At 40.9% G+C, this 22,022-nt stretch overlaps 1 protein-coding gene across 3 annotated transcripts in view; it reads right to left on the bottom strand.

Annotated features, from left to right (window-relative positions):
- Positions 1-12,987: 12,987 nt before the first annotated feature.
- pik3r4 (phosphoinositide-3-kinase, regulatory subunit 4) overlaps positions 12,988-22,022 on the bottom strand; it is an 80,434-nt gene continuing 71,399 nt past the window's right edge. For all 3 annotated transcript variants that reach the window (XM_078242247.1, XM_078242256.1, XM_078242264.1), the window contains 2 exons: positions 17,011-17,131; positions 12,988-14,646 (listed from right to left, as the gene is read on the bottom strand). In XM_078242247.1, the coding sequence (XP_078098373.1) occupies positions 14,476-14,646; positions 17,011-17,131 (292 nt within the window). In that variant the 3' untranslated portion in view covers positions 12,988-14,475. The remainder of the gene's footprint in view (positions 14,647-17,010; positions 17,132-22,022) is intronic.

Here is a 22,022-nt window from a genome sequence, read left to right as displayed (position 1 = left end):
CACAAGGAGTGCTGGAAATCTCAAATTCACTCCCCAAAGAGATGTTGAGGCTTGGTGAATTGGAACCATTAGGATTGAGATAGATGGATTTTTGTTGGCAAGGGTATTAATGATTATAGAATCAGGTGAGTTGATGGTGCTAAGATACAGGTCAGCAATGATCTAACTGAATGGCAGAACAGGTTTGAGGGGCTGAATCTTGGGGAGGCGGTGGCATAGTGGTATTGTCACTGGGCTAATAATCCAGGGACCACAGCAGGTGGTGGAATTTGAATTCAAATCAGGAATTCTAATTCTAATAATGAGCCTGAAACCATTGTCGATTGTTGTAAAAATCCATCTACTGTCCTTTAGGGAAGGTAATCTGTTGTCCTTACCTGGTCTGACCTACACCTGACTCAAAGCCCAGAAAATGTGGTTGACTCTTAAATTACCTCTGAATTGACCTAGCAAACCATTCAGTCCAAGGCTATTAAGGAAGGGCAATAAATACTGGCCTTGACAGCAACAGCCAGGTCCCATGAAAGGAAAAAGAATGAACTAACATAAAGAATTTCTATAAGGACGTGAGAGAACACTCTCCCACTATCAGCCTCACAACACATTATATTCTTGCCATACCAAATTGAACTACCAGAGTAACATTCAAACAACAAAATACAATCTGGCCAGATAAACTAGCTCAAGCCACCAGGGCATTGATGGTAAACAAAAGAAACAGCAAGTGATCTCAGCCCAGGTCCCTAACGATCAGGAAATAGAGGAATATTGAACCCAATGTCTTAAATCAAAGACTTCACTGTATGGAAAATGCTTGCGGGCTTTCAGAACACAGTGCTAAGTTATCAAGTTCCTTTAACATCTCTATTTAATTATCATATCCCTTCAATGCATTTTTTAAAGTGTAATTAATATCAAACTGATGTGTCACAATTTTTTTTTAAGAACAGGAGAGAAACTTGCCAAACCACAGAATATACTTTGGAAAATATACTCTTGGGCAAAGCTGAAATAATTAGACTAAGCTGATTTGTAACCACCAGAAACCTGCAATAATTTATTTACTCAAAATGTCAAAGATGCAATAAAATGTCACAACTTGAAACAAAATTTCCAGAACACTTCCCACACGACATTTGAAAAAAGAATGCTTTGAAGCAGTGATCAACATGGAGGAGATGAGTTAATTAAAGCAGAAACAAGAGAAGTGTGACACATTTCTCCTCCAATCCCACTGTGTTTACATTTCTAATCTCCACATCTTTCCATCTGGTCCAAGACCTTCTCCTTCCTGGCAATCCCTTGTCCATCACTCATCTCACCACATTTCTCTCTCTCTCCACAACAGGTGACTATACTATTTCAATCCCTTCTGCTAATTGCCACGCAAACTAAATCCCAAAGGGAAACTTGGCCCGTGTAGCACAACTCTTTCTTTATATTCTGGCAATGAAAGGATAAGTTCACTGAATTCAGTCTCCTGATCATCATAACTCTGCCTTCCAGTGATATGATTCAATTATATTATCATCCCCACCACATAGCACAATGTCACCTGCAAACCTGGCCCTTTGAGTCTCATTTGTTCAGAACATCCATAACAATTAGGAAGAAGATGTGTTCAGTGCTGATCCTTGGTGCAATCCAGCTTTGGTTTTGGAGGTCTCCCTCTCCTCCGCACTGCTTGTCTGGCACCCCTTTTACATGTCCTGTAAATAGTAAAATCATGCATTGTTTTCAGCAAATTCTCAAATTCTAGTAAATCTCCAGGCTTTCCCTCTAGGCATAGATCTGCTCTAGATTGAAGAATTAATCTTTACTCTGCATCATGCAACCAATATTTCTCCATCACTTGTCTCAAAACAAAAATGGCATTGGTGGTGCTTCTTCTGGACATGAATCCAAACTGATCTTAATGGATTTCCATAATATCTTTCTTTCACATCCCTTGTTTTGAAGCTTATGCAAAACAGTTAGAGATTTGTAATCATACCTGGTAGTTGTGGTCTTTCCCTCCATCTTCTGACTATTCCAAATCTTCACAGTTCCATCATTTGAACAGGTAGCAAAAGTTGAATGTTCATCAGAGACACAGATCCGGTTCACTATTGACTTATGTTCGTGAAGATGTGCAACTAGAAGCCCTTTGGGATGCCACCCTGAATAGACCATGAAACTCAATATTACAGTGTAGAATTAAAGTAAATCCCAATCCTCAAACGGTTTATCTCTCCTCAACACATACATGTACCCTGTCGACATCAACGGTGCTGAAGTGGAGTTGGTCAAGAGCTTCAGGCTTCTAGGTGTTCAGAACTCCAATCTGTCCTGAACCCTCTATGCCAATGCTATAGTAAAGAAAGCCCACCAACACCTCTACTTTCTCAGGAGGCTAAAGAAATTCAGCATGTCCGCTATGACTCTCTCCAATTCTTGCAGATGCACCATAGAAAGCATCCTTTCCAGATGTATCACAGCTTGGAATGGCTCCTGTTCCGACCAAGACCGCAAGAAACTACAAAGGGTTGTCAAAGTAGCCCAAGCTATCAGATCAAGTTCCTAACCTGAAAGGCTGCATTTGCCCACAATCAACCCATGGTAGACAAACTCCCTTGAAAGGAATTAAAAAACCATTTCACATAAACACATAAATATTAAATCATTCCCATGTTTTTAAATTATTAGAAGAAAGTAAGAATGCACATACTGAATAATGTATTTATGCCACATTTATTCACAAAAGGAAATACTTTAATGTACTAAATGAGGGAATGTATTCCACTAGTGAAAAGTAGTGAGATTTCCCTACCTTTATTTCTTTGCTACTTGACACCTATTGCCCTCACTGAACACACTTAATTTAAATAAACCACTGACTCTTTAACCCACCACAGCCCTTCCTTGCTGCACTCCACAAAAATGCAAGGACAAAGCAAGAATGCTTTTACTCCTTAACGATGTTAGTTTGTGTAACAATACTTAGTAATGTTAAATTACTTCATTGTCACATGCCTAATTCAATAAATGTGTTTGCTTTTTCTTGGATTGTTAACCACAAAGAGTTAAATAAATACGTCTGTCAAAACGAATTATTCACCGCTCATTAAATAAAAAATAACGAAAAGATAAAGTAATTAAATATATAGATAATTGCTTACATACCACTTCGCTGAGAATTGGTAAATATGTTCGCAGTTAGAAGAAATAGCATGGCAGTTACTTCTAACCCCCTATGTTGAGAGGGTTCCAAGATGTTTACCTAAAAAAATACATGTTTGACAAATCTTTTACCACCTCTTCAAGCTTAAAAGTGAGCTCCTTCAAAGTCACAAATAACTAATTGGGCATAGTTATGACACACTGAAGCAATATCAAAAAGTACAATTATATTATATCTTTAAGATTTTAAAAAATCCAAAATATCACAGAAGCATAATCAAACATAAGTCAACACTGAACCAACAGAGATATTTGCCAGGATTTGCATCACTGAGACAGTTCACTGGATTAGTAATCCAGAAACCCAAAGTAAGGCTCTGGGGGCCCGGGTTCAAATCCCATCACCACAGATGGTGAAATTTGAATTCTCAATAAAAATAATCTGGAACTTTAAGTCTAATGATGACCGTGAAACCATTGCTGATTGTTGTGAAACCCTATCTGGTTCACGAATGTCCTTTAGAGAAGGAAATCTGCTGTCCTTCTCTGGTCTGGCCTAGTGATTCCAGACCCACAACAACAGACAATAAATAGAAACATAGAAAAACTACAGCACAAAACAGGCCCTTCGGCCCCACAAGTTGTGCCGAACATATCCCTACCTTTTAGGCCTACCTATAACCCTCCATCCTATTAAGTCCCATGTACTCATCCAGGAGTCTCTTAACAGACCCGATTGAGTTTGCCTCCACCACCGACGGCAGCCGATTCCACTCGCCCACCACCCTCTATGAAAAACCTTCCCCTAACATTTCCCCTGTACCTACCCCCCCCCAGCACCTTAAACCTGTGTCCTCTCGTAGCAGCCATTTCCACCCTGGGAAAAAGCTTCTGAAAGTCCACCTGATCTATGCCTCTCAACATCTTATATACCTCTATTAGGTCTCCTCTCATCCTACGTCTCTCCAAGGAGAAAAGACCGAGCTCCCTCAGCCTATCCTCATAAAGCATGCCACTCAACCCAGGCAACATGCTTGTAAATCTCCTCTGCACCCTTTCAATCTTTTCCACATCCTTCCAGTAATGAGGCGACCAGAACTGAGCACAGTACTCCAAGTGGGGTCTGATGAGGGTCTTATATAGCTGCATCATTATCCCCGGACTCCTAAACTCAACCCCTCAATTGATGAAGGCCAGCACACCATATGCCTTCTTAACCACCTCCTCCACCTGCGGGGCTGATTTTAGAGTCCTATGGACCCGGACCCCAAGGTTCTTCTGATCTTCTACAGTACTAAGCGTCTTTCCCTTATATTGTACTCCTTCATCCCATTTGACCTGCCAAAATGGACCACTACGCATTTATCTGAGTTGAAGTCCATCTGCCACTTCTCCGCCCAGTCTTGCATCCTATCTATGTCCCTCTGTAACTTCTGACATCCCTCCAGACTATCCACAACCCCACCAACCTTTGTGTCGTCGGCAAACTTACCAACCCATCCCTCCGCTTCCTCATCCAGGTCATTTATGAAAATGACAAACCGCAAGGGTCCCAGAACAGATCCCTGGGGCACACCACTGGTGGCCGACCTCCATTTAGAAGAAGATCCATCTATACCCACTCTCTGCCTCCTTTGGGCAAGCCAGTTCTGGATCCACAGGGCAGCAGCCCCTTGGATCCCATCAACCTTCAGCCAACAATGCCCACATCCCATGAACAAAATAGCAAAAAAGTTGGTGGCAGTTGGAGTTGAAAGAATTAGTTGGAGTTTCATTATATATACTTTGCCCAGAGCCCTGACATTCGCTACTCTGATGAATCCCTGAGCCCTAGGGAAGACATTGTTTGATTGCTGTCTATTTTAATGGTTATTTCAACAAGTTTTAGACTCCAAGTGCCTGCAGTTTCTGTTATTGATACTTTAAGAGGTCTGGATAATTGACATTTTTATTGGGTTGTAATGAAAGGAAATTTGTAACACAGTGGAAGACAATGAATGATTGAGTTTTTAAAAGCTTGTTTGTACACAACCTATAGTCACTTTAGAGTACATTGGTTCTTTACAGTATATAGTGGCTCAGTAGGCATGGAAGTGCCATGGCTTGGCATATGGAACATGTGGGACCATGGAGTGGGTAGTGGTATAAGCTGGCATGGGGGGCATGAGCGGTATATCGGAGCATAGGTTGGATCAGAGGCTTTGAGGTCTTTTTGAACCCACGTTTAAAAGGTCCCCTCATGTAGTCTATGGTTCACGGCACCAGAACAGTGCTGTAAAAAAACCTTAATTCTTCAAAAACCTGGCCTGACTTCATGAAAATTATGAGGACAGGATATCCCTATCTGTGCAATGGACCTGGTCAGGTCAGGGATGCTGAGTGTAGGTTCACAACCTGAACCAGTCATACCTTTAAAAGACACTCCTGAAAATTTCACAGCTCGGGCATGGGATTGGGAATAAGACTCCCAACTCAGTGTAAATGCAGGTCATTAGGAGGAGCAATGAAAAGTTTGATCAAGGAAGAGAATTTTAGGGATCAACTTAAATGTGGAGAGGTCTAGAAATCATAGAAATCATAGAAACCCTACAGTACAGAAAGAGGCCCTTCAGCCCATCGAGTCTGCACCGACCACAATCCCATCCAGGCCCTACCCCCATATCTACCCACTAATCCCTCCAACCTACGCATCTCAGGACACTAAGGGCAATTTTTAGCATGGCCAATCAACCTAACCCGCACATCTTTGGATTGTGGGAGGAAACCGGAGCACCCGGAGGAAACCCACGCAGACACGAGGAGAATGCGCAAACTCCACACAGACAGTGACCTAAGCCGGGAATCGAACCCAGGTCCCTGGAGCTGTGAAGCAGCAGTGCTAACCACTGTGCTACCGTGCCGCCCGTCTAGAAGCAGAACAGTTTAGGAAGGGAACTCCAGAGCATAAGTCAGAGGTAGCTGCCAAGCAACACACTCTCCCCACTCCAGCTGGGGTGGAATTTCCCTACCATGGGAATCGTAGCGGGCAGGGGCGGACCATGCAAAGGGCTATTGACCTTGGGCGGGATTTTCCGGTCTTGGGGCGAGTGCGGATGGAAGATCTCGCCTCAGCTGTCAATTGCTGCTTTGATTTGGAGATTTCATTTCTTTTATCAGGGCATAATCCTGATATGAAAAGTTCAAACATGGTATTGCAGGAAAGATGGGCACAGATTTAGGAAAGGGTTCAGATTTAGGAGATGACAACATACCCAAAAGGGATGGGCAATAAAAACTGGCCTAACCAGCAGCATCCAAATCTCAAGAATGATTTTTTTTTTTAATTGGCCTTTTTAAACAAAAAACCTTTTGTGGTCAAAGGAGAAGCAAAGAGGAGAGTCATTCAGCCCCTCTTCACTATTATCACACCTGTTATAAAAAGGGCGATCATAGAGAAGGTTCTGGGTTCAAAGCCCATACCAGATCTTGAGTTCACAATCTGGGCTGAATCATTAAATGAAGAACACGCATTCACATAGCACATCAATATCTCCCAAACAGTTGGTGGAGTTTGAAATGCAGTCCAAATGTAATTAGGAAGATGTCCTTTAGTGAGACATTAAACCCAAATGTTTTTCACCCTTCCAGATGGGCTGTAAAGATCAAAGAGAATTATTGAAAGAATTTGGGAGCTGGTTAGCATTCCTCCTTCAACCAATGCTACAAGAAAAATATATTGATTAACATTCATCTGATGCCAAATGTGTGGGATATTGCTGGTACAATCGCCTGTACCAGTGATTGCGGCTGTTCTTGGAACCAGACGAACAATGTGAAATCGTGTTGGTCTATCGCACAACGCTTATTGTGCTGTAAAGCAGGAATGTAGACTGTATTAAATGTTTCCAAGTGAAAAGTGCTACATAAACTGTCAGCATTTACCTTAACTATTCAATTACTATTCTCAGAAAATGATGGGCTCTCTTTTACTAAAGGGATTCCTCCAATTCACGTTAGATTTGGGGAGAAATGAGAGTCTGGGTCGTTTTCTTTTGTAAATTAATCTAATTGGCAATCCGAAAGATCTCTTAAATCTTGGTTTCTTCCCTTATTAGATCGGTCCGAACTCTGTCTTCAATCACAATGACTAATTTAACATGGAAATCCGCTCCCTTTATCTCATCCAGCCAGTTTCAAATTATTTGCATTAGCCGAATCCTGTCTTTCCTTCCAAACAAAAGTTGATAACGGTTACTTTCTCGGTGTTTTCCCAAGTTTTGGCTATGGTTTTCCACAAATGGTGATTTTGAGACCACGAACCTTTCAACGCTTCCACCCTTGGAAAGGAGCTCGGGTTCTGCCAGTTTGGGAACAGATCGATCACCGCAGGCAGAAACTGGTCAATGTTACACCCAAAAACTGAAAGGCAGCTACCTGAATGCACTATTTCAGTTTAACAGAATGAAGCAACGAACCACTTATACCAAAAGGAGAAGGACTCGCAGATAGTGAGAGCGACGATGTGCATTGCCACTTGTAAACCCAGCTGACTCGTGAAAGAAATTGAGCGAACATCACGCTTGTTGTGGGCAAATAAAATTATTCAGCACCACGTGAGTATCCTGTCAAGTGCTAAACCTGCAACTTGGTTTTCTAAAGGTAAGATGTATCTCTATGTAAAACAGACTCAATGTTGAGTAATGTCCTTTAGAGAAGGACATCTGCCATCTTTACCTGGTTTAGCCTACATGTGAGTCCAGACCCACAGCTATGTGGTTGACTCTCAACTGCCCTCTGAACAAGGGCAATTAGGGATGGGCAATAAATGCTGGCCAGTCAGCAACACCCATGTCCCATGAATGAATTTTAAAAAGAGAGAATAATTTCAAACAATGGGTTGCAATTAGAGACAACCCTAAAACAAATTTGTACATTTATTGTCATTTTTACATTGAGGTAGAAATCAGTATTAAAGTGGTGCAGTCACAGCATTAGATCAATTTAAAGTTGTAGGTAGGTTGACCAAATATCATGACTGTGTGAAGCCCAGTCATTATTTTTATTTGGCACAAAATCCCTGCACAAATAATTTCAGAAATTGTTAATTCTTGTAACACGTTTAACACTTATTCAGGTTCAGGCAAAGAATAAAAGCAAAATACTGCGAATGCTGGAAATCCGAAATAAAAACAGCAAGTTGTGTTTCATAGCCCGATGGCATTGCATCCAGTCGGTGGTGGGGTGACCACAGTGCCTCCTTTACCCTTCCACATACAGAGATCATTATATGGAAGAGGATGGGGAGGCAGGAAGTGGGCTTGGGCATCAGCAATCTCCAAGCCAGATGGCCCAAGTTCCTTTGAACTTTGTAAAGTTTTAATACATTCCTGGACTCCCAGGGCAGTTTGCAATCAATATGAAGCCTGTCAACATGAAAGCAGGACTCCAGGCTGACAACGAAACCTGACTCAAGTCTAAACCTGCTTGAAGTCGAGTTCAATGGAAGATTTTTGCCATTGCAAGAGCAGACCAAGGTCTCTGTATATCAATGTCATGACCAACTTTGAAGGAATTTAGAAATTCATGGTATCAGATAGCTGAACCCACCTAAATCTTAACTCCTATTTGAAGAAACCCTTACATGGCTCTGACATTGTGGACTCCTGACATTCTCATTAATTAATATCCATGTTTGTTTTTGTTTCAAGTTATTCCTAACTGAGAAACATTTTTTTCTTTCATATAGCCTTCTGGTGTGCATGTTTGTAATGGTGATGACCATCCCCCAAGCTTAAATTGATGAATAAACAATGCTTCTGATTTAACCCTAAAGGCAAAAACAAAATATTACAGATGCTGAAAATCTGAAACAAAAACAGAAAATGCTGGAAAACTCAGCAGGTCTGGCAACATCTTAGAGAGAAAAGTAGTTAATGCTTCAAGCCCTTATGACTTATTTCGACTCAAAAAGTTAACTATTTCCTGCTGCATCTTACCAGTTTTCTACTGCATCCTGCCAATTATGAACTGGGATAGAAACAGAATTCTGTTGAAATGGTGCAGCTAAACAAGCCATACCAAGCCAAATGTGTCAAGTAATTTCAAAGCTTAAAGTTGGCAATTTTTCACTTTAATCAAATAAAACCACAAGAACCAGGAGTGGAATTTAATATTTGACCATGACAGCATGCATGATTCTGATCCACTCAAGTTATCCACTATACATCCACCGTTGTCATGCAGTAACAACTGTTTGTTCTACTAGTCAGTCTCAGCACATAGAATGCAGTCTTTAAATCGTTCAGGTTTCTTAATATGTGCACTTTGGCATTGACAATTCTTGATATTCCTTGTTCAGACAGTGTCATTCACGTGGCAATAACTGCAGTTCTCTCACCCGCTGTTTTTGGGGACCCATAGGTTTGCTGGTAATTCTGTACTCAGTCCAATTGGCGAGATTCCTTTATCCTGACCAGCTTATTTATTTGAAGGAACTTCCCTAGTTGTTTGGACACGCCTGCAATTGCACTGGTAAATTCCGTCATTTCCACTGTGTCACGTTCTCAGCATCCTGTCGCTCCTGGTCTGCTTTGTCCGAGGAGGAGGTATAAGGAGCTGACTAGATGGCAGCACATTTCATTGCCGTGGACATGGCTAATGATTGCTTGTGGGAATGTGTGGAAGAGGCAGGATAGTTAGCATCCCAGCTCAATAGTGAAAGTGGTGGCCTGTTGTCTCTTTAAGATTGTATGATTTTAAGACCTATGAGCACTGGTGCCTCGAGTATATTTTCTTCTTTCATGGAGTGTGGGCATTACTGGTAGGTCAGCATTTATTGCCATCCTCAATTGTCCTTGTGAAGGTGGTGAGCTGCCTTCTTGAACTGCTGCAGTCCCTGTGGTGTGTGCATAGGGAGGGAGTTCCAGGATTTTGACGCAGTGACAGTTTAGGAATAGCGATAATTTCCAAATCAAGTGGCAATAGTTACAAGTCTGCTGCCCTTGTTTTTCTAGATGATAACAAACACTGAAGGAACACGAGTATGCACTCTCTACCCATAAGCATGATGGTGGGCATTAGGATAGTACAGTTGTTGACAGCTAGTGACAAAACGTACATTGCCAAAGAAACAGGAATGGATTTAACTGTACAAGTCCTTGTGGAGCAGAAGGTTTTGAGACCAATTTCTACACACTTGAATTGTCCTAAGTGGCCAGTTGAGAAACCTGATGGATCATGGTGAATAACTGGATTAGAATTTTGAATAAGAATATACCATCTTGTGCCCCAATGGTGACAGCTGTCAACACATCATGTGCATGTGATGTGGCAAATCACTACTTTAATTTGCCACGAGTAGAAAAAAGGACAAAGCACATAAACTTTTATTAGTACACAACCGGCTAATGACAGATTTAAAGGCTTTGTATCTGAATGCGGGTAGCATTCATAACAAAATGGATTAATTGTTAGCATGGATAGAAATAAATACATCACTTAATAGCCATCAAGGAGTCGTGTTTGCGAAGTGACCAGGGCTGGGACTGGCATATTGAAGGAATATTTGACATTTTGGAATGATGGGAACGTAGGACAATGTGGTAGGATAGCTTTGTTAATTAAAGATGACATTTAGCATAATTATGAAATTGATTTAGTTTGAAAGCACAAGATGTAGAATTAGTTTGTCAACAGGTAGGAAATAGGAAAGATGAGGTGACTTGTGGGAGTAGTTTATGAACCCCCAAACAGTGATTACATGGTAGGACAGAATATACAGGAAGAAATAACTGGGTTATGTAAGAAAGGAACTGTAACAATCATGGGTGACTTGAATATAAATATAGATATGGCAAATGAGATCAGCAAAGATGGCTTAGAAAGGAGTTCAAAAGAGTGTATGGGGGCAATTTCTTAGAGCAGCATTGTTAGTTTTGTTTGCACTTTAGCAACCAAAGATTTTTTAAGTAACTGCACCCCCTTTTCAATCTACTGGAACTTGCCTATTAACATTCCTTAACCTGGATGGATGAGCCAATTGTGCCCAGTTTTTAGTTGTGTTACATGTTTGTGGAAAGCGTTAACTCGTGAGAACCAATGAGTTCCCTATGCTTTGAATTCCAAGGCTTGCCCTCAGCATTCGCTGAGGGGGTTAGCAAGTGTACTGTGCCCAAGACAAGAGCCAGAGTCCACCAGGCCACCCAGCTCAACATGTGTTATTGCAGCAGCACCCTTCCAGGTCATTTTCTCTCTTTCTCCTACCCCCTGCCAGAGCTCTGTGCACAGGGCTTTTCAGTTAGCCCACCAGCCTCATGCTTTTGCCTTTCAGGAGGCATAATGGCTAAATAGGGTGGATGATGCCCATCTGACACCATGTATAGGGAGACCGGTGTGGGGTTCTGGCTAGTGTAGGAGATAGTAAGGGAGAGGAGCTCAGTGAGAAACCGAACACAGCAATCACTGACCATCAGTAGGCTTCTCCAAGGGCTGAATGGCAATGAGTCAGGGCATGGACAGGAAACCCAAATGGTCACACATTCACTTTCTTCCCTTTCAGTAATTACACACATACAATCATGAGGACTGTAAAGTTGGTTGTTATCCTAATAGTCGTGAGTTGAGAAAAACACCACTATCAACATGTGGCCATGAGGAGGAAAGGGTGATAGGGCCTACTCACCTGCTGGAGGCTGCACAACAGAGAGTGGTCATTTGGAGGTGACATCATCAGGCCAGAGTTTACCGATGACGGATGATATACCTGGAGATGACTGAGACCAGTGCAGGAGATTCTGGATGTGCAGGGATATGGTCACTCACCTTTGCCAATTCAATGGAATTATATTGAATTGAGTTATTGTCACATGTATTGGGATACAGTGAAATATATTGTTTCTTGTGAGCTATACAGACCAACCATATTGTTCTGAGTACATCGGAGAGAAGGATAGGGTATAAAATATAGTGTTGCAGTTACCGATGGGATGAGGAGAAAGATCAACTTAATATGTGACTATTCAAAAGTCTAATGGCAGCAGGGAAGAAGCTGTTCTTGAGTCTGTTAGTATGTGTTCTCAGACTCTTGTGTCTTGTCCCTGACAGAAGATGGTGGAAGAGATTACGTCCAGTGTGCATGGGGTCCCTGATTACGCTGGCTGCTTTTCCAAGGCAGCAGGCAGTGTAGACAGAGTCAATGGATGAGAAACTGGTTTGCATGATGGACTGGACTATGTTCACAACTCTTTGTGGTTTCTTACAGTCTTGGTCAGAGCAGGAGCCACACAGAGCTGTGATGCATCTGGAAAGGATGCTTTCTACGGTGCATCTGTAAAAATTGGTGAGAGTCATAGTGGACATGCCATATTTCCTTAGCCTTCTGAGAAAGTAGAGGCATTGGTGGGCTTTCTTAACTATAGCATCAGCATGGGAAGACCAGGGCAAATTGTTGGTGATCTGAACACCTAGAAACCTGAAGCTCTCAACCATCTACACTTCTTCACCTTTGATGTAGACAGGGACATGTCCTCCACTATATTTCCTGAAGGCGATGACTATCTCCTTCATTTTACTTACATGATGGGAGAGATTGTCATCACACCATTTCACCAGATTCTCTATCTCCTTCCTGTGCTGTCTCGTCATTGTCTGAGATCCAACCCACTACAGTGGTGTCATCAGCAAACTTGAAAATGGAGTTGGAGAGGAATTTGGCCACGCAGTCATAGCTATATAAGGGGCTAAGGGCACAGTCTTGCAGGGCACCGATGTTGAGGATTATTGATTTAATTAATCTATTTAATCAAATATAAAATGAAATAGTCTTGTAATTAATCACACCAGCCAAGAAGCAACCACTAACCTTAAATTTTAATTTATTTCTGTATTTCCTTTGCAAGGCAAAGAATAACCTCATGTCATGCCAGCAAGCTGGCCTAAATGCACATTTGCACTTTCTTCAGCTAAAGTTCCAAGAACTAATAGTTCAAATAATAACCACCCAAAAAAGTATTTTTAGTACAAAAACATCCCCATACCTTTGCTAAATAAAGGAATATACTAACAAATACTGTAAATTGAGGTTCATGTCCAATAACCTAACTGGATCTCTAAACTGAACTCTGAAAGAGGCTGTTACAGCTCCACAGCTTCCAGCAGAAAAGATTAAATATTAACAGAAATTTCTCACCAATGATTCCATGCATACCCAAATTCTGGCATTTGAAAGTAGTATCAGTATCTTCAGTCTTAAGACTACTAGAACACAATTGTGATTACAGTGATTATTTGGCATCAGGTGATTCAGTAGACCAGAACAAAACCAGTTATCTCTTCATAGGGATAAACTAAAAGCATTAACAAAAAGATCAATGATTGGTAAACTGTATCTTGGGGCAAGATCTTTTTTTAAAGACTTTTTTTGCTGCAGATTCACTTCAACTTAAATTTAAATTTAATCCTTTGAACCAGCTGATATGCACTCTTAAACAATCAACTCAAGTACTCATCTAAAGACTACCACCAAAGGTAGTAAGTTTAACCAGTTTAAATACCACATATTTCCAGAGAGAAGCATTGTATTTTCCCATTTGATGCTCTACAACCTGGAGTGGCAAAGGGTAAGGAATTCCCTTTGTAATGCATTTACCGAGTGTCACTATGGTCAAAGTCCATTCATAAAAGCTAACTCCGTTTCTCTTCACCAGCTTCTCCCCCTCCCAAGTATTTGTCAATGTTCTGTGGAGGCTGAAAAGATGTTGGAAGCACCAATTTACCTTTAATGATTCCAAGCATGCTTGCTGCAAGAAATTTCATCACATGGGCAACCACAGGAATTCAAAGCAGGCATTTTTAAGGTTGAAACATTAAGTGAAAACATTGATTTAAATTGATATAATTTACCCCAATTTATATAATCCATTAAATTCCAAAGTGCTTTGTAGTAATTTACCAGGAAATTATTTGGGCTATTGAGATTATGAATTACTTTAAAAAGCATTATTCATATTACATATTTTTGTATCAAGTTCACAGACCCAGAACAAACACTGAATAAATTATATCCCTCGTTTATAATGTCATAATCAGTCACCTCTAGTTAGATACGGAACTGAAAAGACACTCTCAGGTTAACATTTGTGTATGTTCATTTTTACAGTTGCCAGGTCAATAGGATACTAACATATGAAAATGTGAAGAATTGTTTACATAAAAATAAAAACTCTAAGTATTTTTGCAGAAACATAAAAAACCAGTGTAGAATCCTCCCTGACCTGTAATCAAGTACATTACTGTAGAAGATAAAACAATGCACTTCAGTTGGTTTTCATAATCTAACTGCTACTTCCATACTTTGACAATTCCATCTCGTGAAGCAGTTACAATAAATCCCTGGGTGGTTTGGAAAGCAGCAAGATCTGTGATAATGTCATGGTGCCCAACGGGGAGAGATTCTGGACCTCTTCTGGGTACATCCTCTGATGATCCAACTTTCTGCTTGTTGTGAATTTCCTTTCAAAACATGAAGAATGGTTTATAGTGAAGAGAAACTTTGAAAAATGTACAGATTAAATTTTAAAATAGTCAATTGGAAACATTAATTCTATAAAAGGGCAGTTTTAGCCAACATTTTTCAAATGTTTTCTATTAGCGATTGCCCAATACACTGATAAAAAGTGTCATGAAGTAACATTGCAGATACAAACAAAACACACAAATGACAAGTCTGTTCCAATATTATTTAAATGCTTTATCACAGGTATCCAAACAGTATCCTGCATGTACACATCTTCTCAAAGAGGGAATTGGGCACAAATCTATCAAATATTTAAGAATCTCAAACATCCAAGGCATTTACAATTTAAAATGATGCACTGCACCATTGAAAGAAAAACTTGAAAGTTCTTCAGATCTTAGGAACTCTGAGTAATTTAGGATCAATGACACACTTTTGAAGTCTTATCCAAGTATGGCAACTAATTTGCCATAACAGAAAAAAATGATTGCGCAATAGGTATTGTTGACTGAGGGATAAATGTTGGCTAAGATATCAGGTGGAGCTCTTTGCTCATCTTCAAAATAGGTCATGACAACCTTTTTGACCATCTGAGTGAGCAGATCCAGCCTTCGATTTAAACACGTGATGGTGAGTCACTCCCTTTGGAATGCACTGAAGTCAGCCTAGATAATGTAGTCGGGTAATAAAAACAAAATGCTGAAAAAAACTCAGCAAGATTGGCAGCATCTGGGGAGAGGGAAACAGTTAATATTTTGAGTCCAAATGACTTGATGCTGCCAGATCTTGAGTTTTTCCAATATTTTCTGATTTTATTTCAGATATCTGGCATCCATAGTATTTTGCTTTTATTTATGAGCTCAGGTCTCTGGAGTGGGTCTTGACACCACAAACTCTCTCATTCGGAGAAAATTGTGCTACCTCTTAAGTAGCATACAGAAAATCAAAAGTGCACTGGAAATGGCATATCTGACGGTATCCAAACAAATATTGTTTAAATTTTCTGGTAGAGAGACCTTCTTCAAAATAGTCATTGACAGTTATTTACATCAATGTCAATTTAATTGCTTGTTTTTCCCCTCTTCTAGTGGAAAAAAGCTCTTGTCCCCATTCAAAAGACACGCATCGTGTGTGCGCATTTTTATTCTCTGTTCCAGTTTTTACTTGAAACCAAATTAAATGGAATCAATCCAAAGCTGGTTCAATCCTCTCTGGATTTGAAAAGAAAAAAGATCTGAATTTATATTTTTCTTGGATAAATGTTGCCCATCAACGCAAAACAAACAACACAATTTCTGCAAACCACTGTACATTTAGGTAACAGAAACCAATCATTTGTGCAAATTGAATTCCCCTGAAGTAGTTTTATTTTGCTCATTGGTGTGCTACTATTTTGGAGGATGGAGCATTTAGAATGTGGCCTTTGTCCCTCCACCTACTGAGTTCACAACATACTTGCATCCTTGTTGTTGAATTTAACTTGTTTACACCAGAATTCTAGTCCAGTGATGTCTGTTCCATCATGTCAGTTTTTCATGCTTCCTTCCTAACCCTTTTGAGCTATACCTTCACTCTTTCCAGTATGTTGCTGGCCTAGTTTCTCAGAGAATGTGTGTTCAAATCCTACCATGGTCATTTGTGAATTTGAATTCACCAAAACAAAATCTAGAATAAAAAGCTGATATCAGTAAAAGGTGACTATGAAGTTGTTGGACTGTCTTCAAAATTTAACTGGTTCACATGTGTCTTTAGGCGGTTATTGGATAGGCACATGGAGCACACCAGGATGATAGGGAGTGGGATAGCTTGATCTTGGTTTCAGATAAAGCTCGGCACAACATCGTGGGCCGAAGGACCTATTCTGTGCTGTACTGTTCAATGTTCTATGTCTGCTACAAATACGACTTCTGCCTTTTAAACATCTGCTGTTCTCCATTTAATAACTTCACAGGCTATTCTATTTATTTTCCTCCTTGTGTTTTCTTTTCAATTCCCTGTTCCTTTTTTAAATGATGTTCATGCAATAGTTTCCTGACCTGAGGAAGAATCTTAAGGCCAGAGATGCCAACTAATTTCTGTTTCTTCACAGTTGCATGACCTAATGAACTTTTCCAGCATTTTCTATTTTTAAATGTTGAACCTTGTTGAATAATATACATGCAGAGACCATATATTCCACTATATAGTTTTTCAAAACCATTTAATAAGATTAGGTTTAGTTAGTTGGGTGGTTGGTCTTTAGTTTGTTATGAATTACAGCCAATACTCTGTACCAAAATTAATGCCGTATACTGCTGTTGAAATGTAAGAATCATTAATTAAAATCTTTGAGAAAGGTGGTTATGTTAGGTGAAACCTACCTGCACAACTTCAGTTCCTTCAATTATTTTTCTGTAATAGGAGACAGATGGACAATGCAAAGCATCATTTGCACCTCCTGCTACAATGTATGATCGCTCTGGGTATGCTAGATCCCAGAATCTGTGGAAATAATTTTTAAAATACTTTAATTTTACAGTAACAATTATGGTTTGTAAAATATACAGTTGCATTAAATGGCTGTAGATAACTGTTACAAAACTGGTTTTGAAGAAGATGCTTTAAAAGGCCAGCTCATGTGTCATATTAACTCAATACAGAAGGCTCTCCTGATGATGCAGTTGGTAGCTAAAGGACGAAGAAAAAGGAAAGACATATTGATGTAGCACCTTTCACAAACTCAGGGCACCAAGATGCTTTACGACCAATTTTTGAAGCATAGTCATGCTTGTAATGTAGGAACCTCATGAGGCAACTTGGATGTTGATGATTGCTTTGCAATGTAATGATAGATATTCTGTTAGTGATGCTGGTCAAGGGATAAATATTGACAAATACATTGGGGAGAATTCTTCTGCTCTTCTCCAAAATGTTTTACATCCAACCAAGGGCAGAGGGATCCTTGGTTTAATGGCTCATTCAACAATGTAGTACTTAGTACTGTACTAGAGGGTCAGCCTGGATTTTCTACCCAAGCTTTTGGAGTGGGACTTAAACCTACAATCTTCTGATTCAGAGGCAAGAATATGGCATATTGAGTTAGCTGATCTCTGAGGCAGCATTTGAGGGCACCACAATTCTTTTAGGAAAGAAAAATCCGCCAGCAATTAACTACGTTTTTGACAGAGGGTAGTGGGTGCCTGGAATTCACTGCCCGGTTAGTGGTGGAGGCAGAGACCCTGGATCTGCACCTGAAGTGCTGTAAGCTATAGGGCTATGGACCAGGTGCTGGAAGGTGGGATTAGAAAAGGCACTTGGGTGTCCTCAGGATGGCATGGACAAGATGGCCAAATGGTTTCTTTCAGTGCTGTAACTATTCTATGGTACTGGCTGCTACCTATTACCTGCTTGAAATATGTATTCATGGCCATTAGGTAAGGACACAATCTGGTCAGGTAAGGTTTTTGAACTCTTCTATGGACACCCAGAGAGCACAAATGGTCTCGAGTAGTAACACAGAGTGGAAAAGAAAATCACACATGCTACTGAGAAGGCTGTTGATTAATTATTTTCTGGGACCAACTTCACCATCCCAATTCCGTGTCTATATTTACATAGGAGTACTACTTGGTGCCAGAAGACAATCAATGATTGTGCAAATGTACTGCGGGGAAGTCAACATCTTCAAGGATGTGAAGGTCAAAATTGGCAGGAAAGTTGCAGCTGCAAAATCTAATATTCAGGTACAAAACAGGGCAAACCGTAACATTTCAAACATTGTAATTCTGGCAAATAGTTCACGTTCAGAGATTCTCTCCACTCTAAAAAGAGATGATCAATGCAGCATGGCACCTGAGAGTGCATCCATTATTTGCTATGCACAATTCTGAACGGTACATAAACATGTTTGGACTGTCAGTCAGATATTAGTGCTGGTTTATAAAGAAGACATTTAACATTTTAGCTGTTGGTAAAATTGAGAAAAAAGGGCAAATTTGGCAATTATTGAGAAGTAGCTTTGATGCATTATTGGGATAGCAGGAAAGATAAGTAACACAAGAATTCAAGAGTCATGCCAGTGACCCCTTGCAGGTCAGATAAGTCAAAGGCAGATAAGCTGAGCGGGACAATGCACTGGAAGTGAACAGTGATAGCAGTATTAAAGAATCAAAAACCCACGCAAGCATGTGAGAACATGCAAACTCCATACAGACAGTGACCCGAAGCTGGAATTGAATTCCTGGCGCTGTGAGGCAGCAGCGCTAACCACCACCCCATTGGAGCAGCAATGGATCAAAATTTGTTTTCAAACTAACAGATGGGATCTATCCCAGGTTACTGTGGGAGGCAAGGGAAGAAATATCTGGGGCCTTAACAGACATCTTCTTATCCTCACTGACCACAGGAGAAATTCCAGAGGACTGAAGAATAGCTAATGTTGTTTTGTTTAAGAAAGGAAGCAGGGATAATTCAGGGAAATATAGGCTGGTGAGCCTGACACCAGTGATAGAGAAGCTTTCGGAGAAGATACTGAGGGACAGGATATATGCACATTTGGAAGAAAATGGACTAGTTAGTGACAAGCAACATGGTTTTGTACAGGGACGGTCATGTCTCACCAACTTGATTGAGGTTTCTGAAGATAACTAATGAGGAAAGGGCTGTGGATGTAGCTTATATGGACTTCAGTAAGGTGTTTGACAAGGTCCCCCATGGCAAACTGATACAAAAACTAAAATCACATAGGATTCAGGGTGGCTGGCTGGATGGATACAGAACTGGCTTGGTTATAAAAGATAGAGAGCAGCGGTGGGTGTTTTTCAGAATGGAGACCTGTAGCTACTGGTGTTCCGCAGGGATCAATGTTGGGGCCTCTGTTGTTTATAGTATATAAAAATGATCTGGAGGAAAATGTAGGGGGTCTGATAAGTTTGTGAATGACATGAAGATTGGTGGAGTTGCTGATAGTGCCAGGGATTGTCAAAGGATACAACAGGATAAAGATAGATTGGAGACTTCAGCATAGAAATGGCAGGTGGAGTTTAATCTGGAAAAATGCAAGGAGATGCATTTTGGAGGATCACATTTAGGTGTGAAGTATACTGTAAATGGCAGAACCCTTAGGAACATTAATATACAGAGGGACCCAGGCACGCAGGTCCACAGTTCCCCAGAAGTAGCAACACAGGTGGCCAAGGTGATTAAAAAAGCATATGCATGCTTGCCTTCATCAGCCAGGGCATTGAGTACAAGACTTGGGAAATCATGTTGCAGCTATATAAAACCTTGGTTAGGCTGCATTTGAAGTATTGCATGCAGTTCTGGTCACCACACTAATGGAGGAAGTGGAAGCTTTGGAGACAGTGAAAAGAAGGTTCACTAGGATGTTGCCTGGTCCCGAAGGTGTTGGCTATGAGGAGGGTGAATAAACTAGGATTGTTTTCACTGGAAAGACAGGGGCTGACGGAAGGCCTGATAGAGGTCTACAAAATTATGAGGGGCATAGACAGGGTGGATAGTCAGAGCCTTTCTCCTAGGGTGGAAGTGTCAATTGCAAGGGTGCACAGGCTCAAGATGAGAGGGGGAAAGTTTAAAGGAGATGTGCGGGGGAAGTTTTTCAGAGTGGTGGGTGCTTGGAACGCGTTGCCAGAGGAGGTGGTGGAAGCAGGCACATTCGCAACATTTAAGAGTCATCTGGATGGGCACATGAATAGGGAGGGAAGAGAGGGATACGGACCAAGTAAGGTCAGAAGGTTTTTTTTTTAAAGCTTAGTTAGGACATCATGATCGGCACAGGCTTGAAGGGCCTGTTCCTGTGCTGGACTTTTCTTTGTTCTTAACAATGTGACTAATGATGTCCACTGTTATTTATGTGCAAATAACATAGCAATTTCAAGAGAAGAGATTATGTACATCCTTCGCCAAGTATCCAGAAATTACCAACAGCACTTGTACAGCCGAGTGTAAACTTGAGGCAGTAAGTAATTTTTAAAAATTGATCAGCTTTTAGGCTTAGTGCAAGTTAGAAAAATAAAATAAGTTTACAAATAAAAGAAATGGATACGAATAGTCCGGACTACAACATGGCAGTGCAGGATATGTCGCTAGACAGCAGTATATGGTAATTTATGGACTGGAAACTGCTCAGAATAAACACTGGCACAAAATATTTTCATCTCAAATATTTCTGAATCAGTCAGTGGGAGATGGAGGGATCCTGACACATAAGACAGTGACACAAATAGCTAGAGATCCAGATTTTGATCGTACCACACTAAGGTGTAGATATAAAACAGGATTAATAATGTACAGTCCAAGAGGAATCCAAGTAATTTAGAGAATGGAGATACTGACACTATTAAACAGTGTGATGAGGCGTACTCTGGCATGCACGTATCTTCTTTTTGTGTGATGCCCCTTTAAAACCAAAGTGGTCTGGGAGTATTAAATAAAGGGTCAATTTGTCGCAAAGTTATGACAATTTTAGGTTCCAAGAAATGCCCATATGACCTGGGGTTGCCATGCGATGAACAGCTAAGCAGCAATGACATACAGCAATGTAATTGCCCTAGATCTGGGTCAGCTTGTGAATACTATTTAGCAGTTTTTAAAAAATAATTCACGGGATGTCACTGGCTGGGCAAGCATTTATTGCTCATTCCTAATTGCGGCTGAACGGAGAGCATCAAGAGTCAATCGTATTGCTGTGGATCTGGTGTCACAGGTAGGCCAGGCCAGCAAGCATGGCAGATTTGTTTCCTTAAAGAACATTACTGAATCCCACAGGAGTGCTGGAGTAAGAGGTCGACTTTTAAATCACTTTTTCGTGGGCTTGGTTTATTTATTTTAAAAGTCTAGACCGGAAGCGCGGGGTGTTGTGGGAAGGGTTTTTGAATTTTCTTTTAGCGCGTGGGAGGTTTAAAGGGGAGGCCGCAATATTCAGCGAGCAGCATTGTAGCAGGCAGCGGAGTGAGCAGGGAGCAGAGTGAGAGCTAAAGAGCTTTGGCTCATCGGGCTTCGGCGTAAACAGGCAGAGGCAGGGTAGGTTTAGATAGTTTTTCCTGTGTCACTGGAAGAAAGGGGGAATTGTGAGTGAGAGGCCAGTTTGTTGTTCTGTGTCGGATGTGGGAGGTCCTGGAGTCAGCTAGCCTCCCGGACGTCCATATCTGCGCCAGGTGCGTCAAGCTGCAGCTCCTAAGGGACCACGTTAGGGAACTGGAACTGCAGCTCGATGACCTTCGTCTGGTTAGGGACAATGAGGAGGCGATAGATAGGAGTCACACCGGGGCCACAGGAGACAGACAAGTGGGTCACGGTTAGGAATGGGAAGGGTCAGGTACTAGAGAGTACCCCAGTGGCTGTGCCCCTTAAAAATAAGTACTCCTGTTTGAGT

Source organism: Mustelus asterias, chromosome 2, assembly GCF_964213995.1.
Source record: "Mustelus asterias chromosome 2, sMusAst1.hap1.1, whole genome shotgun sequence".
NCBI classification, from domain to species: Eukaryota; Metazoa; Chordata; class Chondrichthyes; order Carcharhiniformes; family Triakidae; genus Mustelus; species Mustelus asterias.
The sequence above is the reverse complement of the archived record's forward strand: the minus strand, read 5'-3'. Positions and strand labels throughout refer to the sequence as shown.